The sequence below is a fragment of the Dromiciops gliroides genome, chromosome 4 (genome assembly GCF_019393635.1).
Source record: "Dromiciops gliroides isolate mDroGli1 chromosome 4, mDroGli1.pri, whole genome shotgun sequence".
In the NCBI taxonomy this organism is placed as follows: domain Eukaryota; kingdom Metazoa; phylum Chordata; class Mammalia; order Microbiotheria; family Microbiotheriidae; genus Dromiciops; species Dromiciops gliroides.
Window position 1 is genome coordinate 122,053,561 of NC_057864.1, and position 15,091 is coordinate 122,068,651.

At 33.2% G+C, this 15,091-nt stretch overlaps 1 protein-coding gene across 2 annotated transcripts in view; it reads right to left on the reverse strand.

Moving 5' to 3' along the window:
* The window catches only part of EPRS1 (glutamyl-prolyl-tRNA synthetase 1), a 70,566-nt gene that overhangs the window by 37,366 nt on the left and 18,109 nt on the right, over positions 1 to 15,091 (reverse strand). Inside the window, exons 8-17 of one of the 2 annotated variants that reach the window (XM_044002021.1) lie at positions 14,017 to 14,209; positions 12,898 to 13,069; positions 11,172 to 11,405; positions 9,902 to 9,986; positions 9,637 to 9,696; positions 9,325 to 9,345; positions 5,941 to 6,051; positions 3,963 to 4,099; positions 2,931 to 3,138; positions 1,947 to 2,059 (exon numbers count right to left, since the gene is read on the reverse strand). In XM_044002021.1, the coding sequence (XP_043857956.1) occupies positions 1,947 to 2,059; positions 2,931 to 3,138; positions 3,963 to 4,099; positions 5,941 to 6,051; positions 9,325 to 9,345; positions 9,637 to 9,696; positions 9,902 to 9,986; positions 11,172 to 11,405; positions 12,898 to 13,069; positions 14,017 to 14,209 (1,334 nt within the window). The remainder of the gene's footprint in view (positions 1 to 1,946; positions 2,060 to 2,930; positions 3,139 to 3,962; positions 4,100 to 5,940; positions 6,052 to 9,324; positions 9,346 to 9,636; positions 9,697 to 9,901; positions 9,987 to 11,171; positions 11,406 to 12,897; positions 13,070 to 14,016; positions 14,210 to 15,091) is intronic. The other variant, XM_044002022.1, reaches the window with a different exon arrangement.

Here is a 15,091-nt window from a genome sequence, read left to right on the forward strand (position 1 = left end):
TGTACTCATTTTCTAAGAACCTCTTGACTTTAAATGGCCTACAAAAAGTTTCTAAACTGCTTATACCCTTTTGGTCCAGTTATACCAACATTGTGTCTACATCCCCAAAGAAATCAAAGAAAGAGGAAAAGGACCTGTGGACAAAAATATTTATAACAGCTCTTTTTGTACTAATCAAAAACTGTAAACTAAGGATACATCTTCCTACTGGGGAAAGGATAAGCAAATTTTGGTACATAAATGTAAATGAATGTTAAGTGTCCCAAGAAATGCAAAATGGTCAATTTAAAAGGAAACAAGGATGCAGGGTAAAGTAAGCAGAATGAGAATAATTTGTAGAAAAACAACTGTGAAAGACAAAAGAACTGATCAATGCACAATGATAAATTATGAGTCTAAAAGAATGAAGATAAAACATGACACTCCTCTCCCAACACAGATAAACCTTAAAAATCAGCAAAACATCATTTTCAGATAAAGCTTATATGGGAATCTGTTTTGCTAGACAACACTGGTATGTTTTGATATTGTTTGTTTTTGTTATTTGTTTAATGGGAGAGGAAAACAGAAGGCTAGATTAATAAAATGAAATACTTGTTACTTGAAAAAAATTTAAAAGGAGAAAAAAAGGCCAAGTAATAATGACACATCAACTTTTATTTATAGTCAATTTTTCATGGATACTGAAAAAAATTTAAGGGAGAATACTACAAAACTACTAAGATATATATTTAATGTTTGTTATATTAGCAATACTGTGCTATACGCAGGAACAAAATAAAAATGTTTATAGTTAAAATACATTGTACCAGAAATACTAACAATACAAACTTGTGTCCCTCGCCCTGCCACATAATTTTCCTACCACAGATGTGCTGATCCTAAAAGCCTTATGTCTATAGCTACTTTCCCTTAATTTTTTATTGCTCTTAAAGGACTTGTTTCTTCTATTAAACCTTTGCCCTGTGACATCAGTATTGTTTGTTCTATTATGCTTGCTGAGTAGAAATCGGTGACATACGACTATGGCCTAAAATAGCCAAACCTTCTCAATCAAGCACAATGTGCAAAAACAGCAGGTGTGCATGGAGTGGAGGAGTGAAGCAACTGAGTGAGCACTCCATGTAAGAGTTGTGAAAGACAAGGAAAAGGAAGACAGGAAAAAAAATGAATGTAAAAAAAAAAATTTAAGAAACATAGTATTTCCTCAATTCTCTGGGTCATCATCAAATTTAAAATTATTGATGGCTTTATAGCTAATAAAATAAGACCTTAAATAAAGTCAGTACTAAAAGGGCATAAGATGCATGAAAGGAGGAGCTCTATTCCAAATACTGTTATATAAAAACTGATTCCTTTTTTTGCTCAAGGGCAAATTATATCTTAAAAAATGTTTCATCAGCCAATGAAAATGATTAAATGTACTTTAAGAACCAAATTTTGACTTCCTGACAGAGATGGGCTAAGAGGAAAACTACCAAAAATTTGAGAAAAACGCTGCATATTATCAATTCTAATAAAACTCACACAATTTGATGCAATTGCTATTTATCTCTTAAAGTTATTCTAATTGTCCATTTAGCACTAGTCCATAGGTTTTTCTACAAGAAGTTTAACAAAAATTTAAGAAGTGGTATCACAACAGAAGAAAAGTAATTTTCATTCAAAATAAGACATTTAAAAAAATACATTTCACTACATAAAGCCCATTTACAACTTTACAAGATTAAAAATGTGCTTTCCTAAAACACAAAATTTTTGTTACATAAATTAATTCCATTGATAATACTAATTATAGAAATAAAAATGGGACAATTTAGAATTCTGAACAGTTGTTAATTTTTTACTAGATGATTACCTAGCTTGAAAGATATTCAAGACACTACCTTTAGGGAAAAAGATAGAATTTACACTCATCATTCTGATAATCAAGGATATCTGCTTACCTAAAAGGTTCATAGGGTTGATCACAAATAAAAAATCCTCTTCTCTGCAGTTGTATTATATCTCCTTTTTTCAAATCCTTAAGGCAGGGATCCCCTAACATTAGCTCTTCTTGCTAAACATGGTTTAAAAGAAAAAACACATTTTCTCAAAATCTGAGCATGTGAAAGGCTACAATCATATATTTAAATATAATAAATAGCTATAGCATCTATGAAACTTGTGTATCTTTTAAAAATTCCTATGCTCCAGCAAATCCTGAAAAATAATATAAGGCACAGGTTTTCTTAAGAGAATAAAAATGAAATACCTCCTCTAAAAGTGAGTATATAAAACAAAACTTTAAAAACCTTTCAAGTAATTGTATGACCTAATTCTTGTAGCATTTTCAAAAGAACAAAATCAGAGTATTTAATATATTTCTTTTTTTTTAGTGAGGCAATTGGGGTTATGTGGCTTGCCCAGAGTCACACAGCTAGCAAGTGTTAAGTGTCTGACGCCGGATTTGAACTCAGGTACTCCTGACTCCTGGGCCGGTGCTCTATCCACTGCACCACCTAGCTGCCCCCTAATATATTTCTTAATAGGAGGGATCAATATTTCTTCAAGAAATATAAAGCTTCTGCTTCCAAAAAGCTTATTTCATTAAGATGAGAGGCTAGAACAACAATTTCTTCATTGTGATCATTGAAAAGAATTATAAACTAATTTTGATTTTTACACTTTTAACAAATGAAAATTTAATAATGGCCTATAATGAATGGGGGGTGTAGGTGATACAGTCTTTTATGGATTCCTAATCACAGACTGGAATTACTAAAACCACTAGCTAAAAACCATTCAAATATCAATTCTACACTTTAACATGACATTTGTTCTAATGGCTGAGATGCTACAATTGATTGCATTTTTTAAAAAATTAATATTTCCAAAGGAAAGTGTGGGTAGCAGCAGGACCAAATGAAAATTGTTTTACTCTAAATGACCTTGCTATTCTTGTTGATGTACTGTTTGAAATCTTCATCTTTTCCAAGAACTGGCTTAGTAATGAGGTGGTCATAAGTGACACAAACTGCTGGAATAAGAGGAGAATTTGCAGTCTCTGCAAGCCAGGTGATCTTAGTGGTCTTCTTGTAGTCCTTGTTCTCTAAGTTCAACTTCCCATCAAGGGATACAATTTTTCCATTTGAATTCCTAAACATAAGTTGGAAAAAATATTTCAAAGAAAATGAATCAAAACTCCATAACGTTTGTCTTAATCTCAGTGAATTAAAAAGTTCCGGCAATATGGAATTACAAGTTTTAAAATATGAATTATTGATATATTACCCATAAAATACTTCACCATTATCTAGAATTTGCATGTAATTATTTGCACAAACTCAGATTTAAGATTATAAATAAAATAAAACTTCTCCATAAGTACAAGAGAAGAATGGAATCTCAGAAAAGGGAGATCTCTCCGATTTAGTCAAACCCAACAAGCCTGAGTACTCTATACAAATTCTTAACAAGTTCTACATCATGCTAAGCTGCAATCTACCTTTCACCGGTCCTAGCTCTATCCTATGAGAATTCTACCTTATGTTTAATAAATCTAAAAACAAATATATAGGCAGTACTTAATACAGGAAGCAATGTGAACATAAACCATTTTACACCAAGGAAACTAGCACTTAAGATAGAGTATGTTATTTGTGTTCAAAATATTGGCAAGATCCAATTTATAACTGCATTCAAGAATTAGCACTGGGGCATAAAAAAGTGCACTAAATCATTATTACATTTTTATTGACTTTGTTCCATTAGTTATCCCATTTAAAAAACAATTATGATATCTTAGTAGTACAAAACTGGGAATTAAAACAAAGAACAAAGTAACTCCTACATTTAACAATTTACACATCTGGGCAGAAGGTAACAGATAAATTGTACCGGCAAGACATGCAAGAAGTAATTGTTCAGAAATATCTTAAAATAAAAAACATTTCTTAATTAAAAATTTAAAATTTCTTAACTTGTTTATTTTAGTGATGATAATGTTGCCCCAATTTATAAACGTTACAATCTCACCCTCTGATAAGGTCTCTGCATCAGCACCTTCAATGAGCACTTTGGGGCCATACCACACAGGCTTCAGGCCTACATCAACATTCTATATCATGAGAAAAATAAAGTGTCAGAATAACAAATTGTACTGATAAAATTGTGAATCCATGTACCATATACATTATATACAAGTATATCTGTTTACAAAGTGATAGTATGATATAATAGATAAAAGGATGGGACTTAGAGTCAGAAGCCCTAGGTAGTGGACAAGTCACGTCAGTAAAATCAGTAATATATGCACTAAATATGCTTCTTTGTAACACTGTCTTAGTAGATGCTACACTTTTATAAAAGTTATTTATTCCTACTCTCACATACTTTTGAAATCAAACTTGTCCTAGCTTTCAAATAGTTTTAAGTATACATGTTACAAGCAGTCAATTCTCCAAGTCGGTGTTAACGAGGTACTACCTGCATCCACACTAGCTCCCTGTTGCTGTCACAGGAGTGAAAAAACATGAGACTATAAATGTGTGATGGTGGGAGCAATAATGACAGGTAAGGCCACTTTAGTAGGAAAGGGTAGCATGCTTTGCAGCACAATTTTAAGGATACTGGCTGCACAAGGACTTAAGATAATCTGCATTTTCAGCTCAAGGTGCTACATTAGGACATTACAATTTATCTTGGGAATGTGGAGAAAGTCTACCTCAGGCTGCTGCCACCACAACTAAACAAGTATCACCAATAAAATTCACTTTACTTGAAAATTCAAACTAAAAAAAGCAATGACACTATAAATAAAAGGACAAAAACGAGGAAAACCAAATGGAAATTATGTAATTATAATGACCAAGCTTAGCCCCAGAGAAGACACGAGGAAATGTATCTGCCCCCCTTATCTAGAGGGGTTGCTAGGAAATGGTTATGGAAAAATGAAAAGATAGCAAACCCAGGCAATGGATTTTGAGCATCAATTTTACAAACCTACCTTTTCCTTTTTTTTCCTCTTTTTTTCATTGAAAGGGATTTCTGACACTATCTAATACACGTGTTGGCCAAAAGTCTAGAAGGGGGAACATTTCAATATCTACGATTCAAGGTGGATGAGGGTACCACCCAATCAACAAGGTATAGTGGAAAGAGCACCCAGTTTGATAAGGAAGACCTGGGTCTAAATGATTTGCTAGTTCTGCAGCTTTCTACCTGTGTGACCTCTGTGGGCCTCTTTCTTATCTGCAAAATGCAAGAGTTGGATTAAACGACTACTTAAGTCAGTTATAGCTTTAGATTCCATGATCTATCAGAATGACAACAGTCACATTAGATACATAAGGGTGTCACCCTGCTTGCAAATGGGGATGTTTTATATCATGGACTGAACTTGAAGTTGGGTGAAGCCTATAGAGTCTTCTTAGAATGTATTTAAATGTACAAAACAAAATACTTAAGATTCCAAAGAAAACCAATTTTACAGAAATGAAATTATTAAAAAAAGAAGAATCCCTGCTCTGGATGAAAGGCAAAGGTCTTAGGGTCAAAAATTAAGAAATAGAAGGAAGGGGTACCAACTAATATTAGGCCTAAGAATTGAAAATATTTAAAAGTGGGGAAAAAATCTTTAAAGTCATAAAGTTTAGCCTTCAACGCTTGCAGATGAAGAAATAAACTTTTTCTAATGGGTCTAATTTTAGAACGTGGTTGATATCGTTAGTTTATGATCAAGATGTTCAACATTTCCTAAGAAGAACTTGTTCCTCTTATATTACAATCAAGGAAATATATACAAAAATTACTGATTAGTTTATCATCAAACTTTAAGAAATTATGCTGGCCATAAAGCACTTCCCATCATTTCTTACTGGCATGTTAGCACAAGGCCTTCCTTCTAAAATCTAACCATTTTTCTAAGAGAGAAAAACATTAACAAAACCATAGTGTGACCTTTGGGTGTTTAGCCACTTCTTTTATCTCTTCCTGAGCTTCAGGTATGTTCACAGTGATTACTTCCTTCTGCAGTAAAGCAACATATCGAGGAGCCACAGGGTCTATAACCTTCAAAAATTGATAAAAGAGCCATGAATAAATAACTTATATTAAAAACCCTCTAGTCAAAAACAAAATGTTATATAATTGAAAGGCATGACACAAGAATATTAACTGGTTTTCTTTGTTACTGCACTTATATACTGTTGTTTACCAGCCAACTCTCTTCTGACAGGTAAATGCCAAATAAATGAGGAAAATCTAAGCCAAAACCACAAAAAGTATGAATTAACTTTTAAAAGAAACCTTCTTGACAGGCCAAAAAAAAAAAAAAAGACGTGGATAGGATCTGAAACAATACGTTTCAAATATCTAGATATGAGTCTTCCTATTGGGCACCCGAAAACAACTATATATCCTATAGGTAAATATCCTACATTTGCCAGTAGACTTCCTCTGAGGGTGGTGAGGATGGTAGTAGAAGGTGAGTGATATAATAAAGCCCATTTTAAAGAAATATGCATATTTTGTGATTTATTTTCATTTTAAACAAATCATTAGGCAATATATTTAAAAGCAGAATAGCATTAGGTCACTATAATAAGGCAATCTCATAATATAACACTAAAAACCAATAAATTGTAGATTACTTTTGGTAGTCATACTAGCTATGTTCTAAACCTACTCCATCTTTAAAATAGATGATGAATTTTCTATATTTGGGGGGATAGTATTTTTTCTTACTTCACAGTTCAGTTTTAAATTGTCCAAGAAAAACACAACAGTATTTGAGAGATACAAAAACACAGGAGGGAAAACAACTAGAGGATATAAAGATATCCTGCTTAGTGTTAACTGATTCCTCAGAAACACATCAGATGAAACATCACAGGGGTCAGTTAATTCCTTAGAAATAATGTTATATACATGTAATGATATTGAAATAAGCATCATGGTAGGGTATATTTATAACTATTAACACTAATACAATTTTAATTGTATAGAAAGTGTATGTAGATACCCAAAATAGTGGGTAATTTAAAAAATGTAGGGGGCAGCTAGGTGGCGCAGTGGATGAAGCACTGGCCCTGGATTCAGGAGGACCGGAGTTCAAAGCCAGCCTCAGACACTTGACACTTACTAGCTGTGTGACCCTGGGCAAGTCACTTAACCCTCATTGCCCTGCGGAAAAAAAAAATATCCATTTTTTATTTTTGCAGGTACATTTTAATTTCCTTCTGAACACAGGTAGCTCTAGCATTTTAGGAATTTATAAAAAAATAATGAAAGGCATGGTTCAGAAATTAGAAAAGGTCTTTAGCTTTACTCTTGCTCACAACTCCATTCTAGAAATGGATAGCATCACCTCTCTTTACATTTGATGACTTATACCTTCTCTAGGGAAGAAAAAGTACACCCTCACTGTTAAAAAAAAAAAAGGGGGGGGTGCCAAAATAAAAAAGAAAGTTAGTTTCTATTGACTAATTAAATAGTAGGCAATATATCAATAATAATGTAAAAGAAAATAATCTGTCTCTAGGTAAAAAGGTTCACATTATCTTTGTGGGCTAAGAATAAAGGGAAAAACCATTTATTAACCACTTAATATAAGGAGGAAAGCTGCCATTTTTTAATAAAGTTTTTTAAAACTGTATATAGAATTTTAGGAATATATGCTAAACAAAGCTTTGATGGAGTTAATTATATTTCAGAATTATGTCAAATCTGTGACATCTTTGATTGGAAAAAACTCAAAACTCAACACTAAAATTATTTAAAACCTTCTCAGAATAATGAAATAAATAGCAGATCTTTATTTGAAATGTTTTCTCCAATAGTAAGAGCAAGGTATTTTAAATAATTCAAACTACTCTACATGACAAGGAAATAGTATAGCATACCAGTGGAGTACAGGAAATACAGTACTATATCTGGAGTTTACAAATTGTGTGATCATGGGCAAATCACTAAACTTCTATAAAACTCATGATTTTTAGTCTATAAATTTGGAATATTAATACCTGTAGTCTGTAGCTCATAAAGGGGTCAAAGAAGAAAACATGTATAAAATATTTTATAAACTTTAAAGTGACATGTCAGTTAATGTTACTAATTGGTTATTAATATTGTTATACTAGTTCAGTGAGGATGAAATTCAGATTTATGAAACAAAGATATTATTTTCAATTTAGAGTCAATAATATTGCAATCTTTTTTTGGTTACTCTCTGGTTTTAGCTGTCTCTTTCCAAACATGCCTGTATCTTAATGGTTTAGTATTACATGAAGTTGTTAAGGCAGCTGGCAGGTAAACCCCTCTCCTATGGTTAAATTTAGTCTTCTGGTCCCTCATTATGTTTTAGTCTGAGAGGAAGGATGTTTGTTTTGCTCTTTTGTTATAAATTCTAATATGTTCTATGAATACAAAGGCTATGGAAGGAAGCTGCAGTGAGTTTCATCATAAGAAGATGGAGGGAAGGAAGACACCAATGAGGGTAGTATAAAGCTGTTGCCTTGCACACAAGTATGCTCAGAATGATTTGGCTTCACCACCATTCTAACTTGAAATCATGATACAGATTTAAGAATGGTGCTTGTGGATTACTGGGTCCAAATAACTATTAGTTTTTTAATAAAAGCATGGTAACATTAACTTTGTTCTTAAATTTTTATTCTACTATTCATAACTGCAGCAACAGAAAGAACCAATTGATATTTCCTTGATGTGCTCTACTGACCAAATACAAAAGGAAAAAAAAATATAACACATGCGAGACAAGCAACTATTTTTCAAACAGGGCAAGGCATCAGCAAAATCAAGCAGCAATCCAAAGGAAAGAAAAATTCACAGAACACACACACACACACAAACACAGAAACCATAGTTTTAAAGTTGGCATTTTTAAAAGATTTGCCTTATTATAGTGTCCAAGCAATCTGCTGCCAATTAATGAACCACGTCAAGATGCAGTATTCCTTGTTTTACAATCAGTTGAGAAACATCAAAATGAATACAATACAGTAAAGCACAGGAAATAAAATTTAAAAACTATCAAAATCAAGATAATTTAACAAAATGTGCACATTGAAAAATCCTATGTCCTCTCATTATTGAAGGGAAAAGGTTAGTAATTATTAGCTCTTCCCTTTGAAACAAAGAACACAAGAGGACAAAACTTAAAAAAAAAATAGGAATAATGCATTTTCACTGGATATACACAATGCAACTGTTTTCCTTTCTATAAATGTGATTGTGATAAAAAGCAGCATAATGGCACCTCAGATTACATGTTCATGGTGCTGAAAGCTATGTGCTAAGGCAAACAAAAGCATTAAGTAATACCTTCTTACAGATAGCTCGCAGCTTGAAAGCAGAAAAATGAAATGCAGAATGTTCATAAGAATCACAGCAAGAACAATTACCTTTCCACAAAACTCTGTTAAAAACACCTTGCTACTGTTTTTTGGCAAGTTAATATGTTTAGTGCTAGTATGTTAGAAAAGAGAAACATTCCATTTTCCTGAAGGTATGCAAAATGATGCAATCAACTTCTATGATTTCTTCTTTATACAGGCACTCCAGTGAATTTCAGATTTATTACATTATTCAAGAATACAGTACAAAGTAAAGACAAGAACTGAAACTAACACATACCTTTTTGTTAAATGACCAAATTTTATCCCATTCCATGTTAACAACTGACCGTGAAGAGCCCTAGGAAATAAAAATTAGAACATTTTAGCAGCCAAGAAATATTCTTAAATATCAAATTGGAAAAAGAGCTATTAAAACCCTAACCCATTGTTTTTTTTAATCCTGACTTTACATAGGAAAAAGAAAAAATAGAAAAAGTAAATATATATCAGTATTTGCAGGTTAATAGCCCTACTTCAGAGAAAAAGAAACTAATGCAACTCACCTGGGCAGCAATAAACTGTTTGAGTCCCTCAACAGTCATTCCTCTTCTCAGTACACCACGAACTGTGGGAAACCTTGGGTCATCCCTGAAAGATGAGTAAAGCATTAGTGGGTAAGGAATTACTGTTATATGAAAAGTTAGAACATAAACAGGAGCAAAGTAAATCTTTAAATAATATGCATCACATTGCAGGATATTTTGAGTCTGAGCTGGTTACCTTATTAGAGTGGGGTTTGGTACTAAAGAGGCCAAAGTAACAGAATTATGAAATAAGAGTTAAAGAGGACCTCTGAGATTACTTAGTTCAACTCTTTCATTTTAGAGAGGAGGAAACAGTTCCATAATACAATCATTAAGTGGCAGACATGAGATTAGAACCCAGGTCTTCTGACTCCCAATCTAGTACTCCTTCTACTATACTACACTGCTACCCTATGGATTCAATCTCTCAAACCAGCTGCATTGTCATCACTTCTAAATAGCATTGATTGGACAGATTGTAACTTAATATAGAATAATCATCATTACAATGAAAAAACATCAAGACTTGTTCCAGTATAGACCTCAGAATAAGAGATCCTTTTGGATTTCAATAACTAAGGCTTCTTGGATGGAGGATTGGGGAGGTATCTAAGAGGGTTTGTACTTAAATATGTTCCAGAGAATAGTAACAGCAGTTTCATCCATGTTCATGTATATGCACTTCACACAACAAATATTTGAGTACTTAGGACTACCCTACTTAGGATACGCCACCCATATTAACAACACGCCAAGAATGAATCATGATCCTAACATAATATGCATAGCAACCTATTTTTGAACATTTAAAGACAGTCCCATTTTATTATCATCCTTAATAATTGCAGGAGCTTATATTTTCAAAGAAAAAAGTGTCTCCTTCATAACAACTGTACAAAAAAGAATGTAAATATTAGCTCTCATTTTATAGAAAAAAAGTGTGGCTCAGAAAAGTTAAGTGACTTGTCTACACTTTTTTATAATCATTTTCATTTTTATTTGCTTACAAATACCAACCTTTCCCATAAAAAACTTTTTTCCTTTCTTTTTTTTTAACCTTACTTTTTAAAAACAAATTATTTTCTTGGAGGAAGTGGAAATATGTAGTGTAAAAACAAGATGATATATTATTACAAAATATATTTTTAACAATATACAGACTTCTTTGCCATAGAAACCACACATGTATGATTGGAAAACTGTATCCATTCACATGCTTTCTATCAATTTCACATAACATAAAACATACCATCCATCAACTAATCCTTCATTGACAAACCACGTGAGCTTTCTTTTTGACAAAACAGTGTTGTTTAAATTTAGACGACTATATTCCCAAATATATGGTCTTCTTATGCCCAGTGCTTCAATAATCCAATAAAATTGTTCATCTCTGTCATGGTATTCTGTTGTCCTCAAAGCATGTGTAACACCTTCAATGCTATCAACTATGGGGCAGGCAAAATCATATGTAGGATAGATGCTAGGAGAAAAGAAAAAATTTTTTTAAATCAACAACAAAAAAAAATCCTTAATACCTTTATTCTAGATGGAACAATAAAAATATTAATTAAATGGCAGATAAGTGGTGCAGTAGATAAAACGCTGGCCCTGGGTTCAGGAGAACCTCAGTTCAAATCCAACCTCAGACACTTGACACTTACTAGCTGTGTGACCCTGGGAAAGCCACTTAACCCTCATTGCCCCGCAAAAACAAAAAAAAACAAAACAAAAAACACCCCAATTTTTTGATTTCCCAGGAACCCTGGCCAAATCTGCTTAAAATTGATCTGAGAGTAGAAATTCAATATTCTCAATATTCAGTAGTAAAATGAACCATGGGATTACTTCTCACTTATGTTTCACTTAGCAAAGTTTGTAATAATTGGCTAGTACTTTTGTTCCTTGATGTGATATGCAAGATTAAAATAAGCAAACTAGCAGGTGACATGTCATAATCATTTCAGAAAATCGTCACTGATGATCTCTAGTACTGCTATCCTAAGAAATTCATCTTTGTTAGGATTAAAGATCTAAATGATTTCATTAGCTAGGTAGAGAATGTTAAAATGTTTCATTCCAACATATAAAATGGTCAAAAAACAGGACAGATAAAATAATTAAATCCTTTAAAAAACTACTTATTTTGAGAACTTTTATTAAACCAAAAACCTTTCCCAAATGGTTTTAATTTGGACCTATTAAAACTTAAAACACTGTTATTATATTATAGTAACCAACCACAGAATAAGAGATAACATGCAAGAAACATTTTTGAAGTTTAGAACATAATCAAAAAGGGCATGAACATAGTTTTATAAGATTTCCAAAGCAATTCTATAAAACTAAAATTAATAAAGCAAACAACTTTACCCAAAAACCAGTGGCTGTAAATTGGACATTTATTCATCATCCTTCCATAATACAAACTATAATAAAATTGCCTGTTCAAAACACATATTGCTATTTAAAATAGTTCAGGCAAGAGATTATGAAGACCTAAATGAGGATAGAGGTAGACTTGGTAAGACTTAAATGACTGAAAAGAAGAAATGAGGGAAAGGGAAAACTTAAAGTTAACTGCTGTCTGGATTTCTGAAAAATTAAATTCATTTCAGTTTCGATTCAACTTTTTACAATTTCCATAACCAAGGCATCTATAATAAGTATCTTAACAGTTCCCTGCCAGACTTAAACCACTTAGAAAAGAAAATTCACCTGTCTGTATATTATTTATCTTTTAATCTATTATTCCTCAATTTTATTTTTGTAACAAACTAAAAATCAGAAAAAAAACCCCACTAAAGTTTCCTTAATCTTTCTCAGTATTAGGTAGAGACATTTGGATGTGCTTCACTAGGAAATACAAACTAAAGGATACATAAAAATAACTCATCACAGGTATCTGGGTGTACTTGATAGAAAAGGGAAAAAGACACAAGTAAATGCCCCGAGCATGAAAAAGATGAACTTACTTGTATCTGTTTCCAGTTCGTGGGTGTGGTTGTATTTTGCAACGGTAAAGAGTTGGGTCCCTCATGCACCCATTATTACTACTCATGGCAATTTTTGCCCTTAAACAGCAGGTCTGACCAAATGGTGTTCCTTTTTTCATTTCTTCCCACATTTGTAGATTCTTCTCAACAGCTAATAGATAAAGATTTACTACAGTTCAGCCAAAGCATTAGTAATCTGGTTCAAATTTCTTCTTTTTTTTTTAAATAATAAACATTTTTATTTATAGTTTTGAGTTCTAATTTTTATCCCTTGTTCCCTCCCTCCCCTTCCCCTTCCCTGAAGCAGTAAGCAATCAGATATGTTATATATGTACAATTATGTAAAATATTAGCATATTAGTCATTTTGTATAAGAAAACCTGAATAAAAGAAAAAAATGAAAGAAAGTGAAAAACAGCATGCTTCAGTTTGTGTTCCATCAATATCAGTTCTTTCTCTGGAGATGGATAGTATGCTTCATCAATAGTCCTTTGGGATTGTGTTGGATCATTGTATCAAATTTTTCTTCAAATACCACCACAATATCCCACAGTAGAGTTCATGTCCCCCCCTCCCCCTACCAAAAGAGAGTCCATGAACCTTATATATACATCAATATGAAACTAAACTGTTTGGATATCTGGTACTAAGGCAGTTTTTTTTTTCTTTTTAACATCAAAAGGCCATATACACAGAGGCTTCATAAGCCATTTTGGTCCAAAGGAAACTGAGGCTCAAGAAGGTTAAGGGACGTCCTTGGGGTCATGCAGGCAGAAAGCATTTTTAAATTATTCTGGCACAGAGGAAATTAATACATTTTAATAAACTGAATACATTCAAGGTAGCATTACTATTTCTTTCTTCTTTTTTTTTTGGTGAGGCAATTGGGGTTAAGTGACTTGCCCAGGGTCACACAGCTAGTAAGTGTTAAGTGTCTGAGGCTGGATTTGAACTCAGGTACTTTTGACTCCAGGACCGGTGCTCTATCCACTGCGCCACCTAGCTGCCCCTAGCATTACTATTTCTAACAAAAGAGAAAACTGGTACATTTCACTAACATAAAATAAGCTAGATGCATAAAGGACCAAATGCACTTACAATTTTTCCTGTGTTTAGATTCTGTCCTCTGTTCACGTTCCGCTTTCATCTCTTCAGCAGGGGTATCATCTACATATGCCTTTCCTTCATGAATAAGTTTCTCTGCATATTTCATTATTGTTTCAAAGTGATCAGATGTATAAGTAAACTGATCTGGCTTGATATGCAGCATAGCAACATCCTCCAAGATAACCTGAAATATGAAACCCAAACAAATTTCAGTTTTCAGTGCAGTAAACAGACACACATGGGTACTATCTTTTTATACTGAATTTCCCTCGACTAGTCAAGCACTCATACAACTTTTCCACAAATATAAACTATCCAGTAGGAGAACAGAAGTCATAAAGGGTACAATTATTTGGACCCCTGTTACATAGTCTGAATAAATTAGTGGGCAGCTGTATATACTAATATTTCAAAAGATCACTGAGATAGAAGGGTCTACCAAGATGAGATAATTGAGGCTAAGGTCAGATAAATGACTTCCCCTTGGGTCACACAGGTAGATCAAAGGCAAGGTTTGACTCCAGAACCAGAATGATTTGGCAGAAAAATTAAGTTATGAGATAAACTCCATTCTCTAAATCTCTGAGTGAGGAAAAGAAAGAACAAAGACTGCCAGGAAAAAAAAAGAGGGATTTTTCACTGTATTACCCCAGCCATTCTCTCTCTCTCCCCCACCCCTTTTTGTTTGTGGGGCAACGAGGGTCATAGAGCTACTAAGTGTCAAGTGTCTGAGTCCGCATTTGAACTCAGGCTCTCCTGAATCCTGGGCCGGTGCTTTATCCACTGCACCACCAAGCTGCCCCACCCCAGCCATTCTCTTTTGACAAAGACATGACTTCATGATAGAAATTACTAATTACTCTGAATTATTACTGAGTATCAACCTGACAGATGAGTTCACCTTTCTCCTCTGTATCATGATGCTTCTGAATGAAGATGACATAAGAATATTGGGAAACTCATTGTTTCACCTAGTTCTTTAGGGTTTTGTTGTTTCTTTAAGGCAATTTTCTATTGAAGGCAAAAAAGTGTGTATTATGTAGAAAGAAATGTAAATTCTATTTCT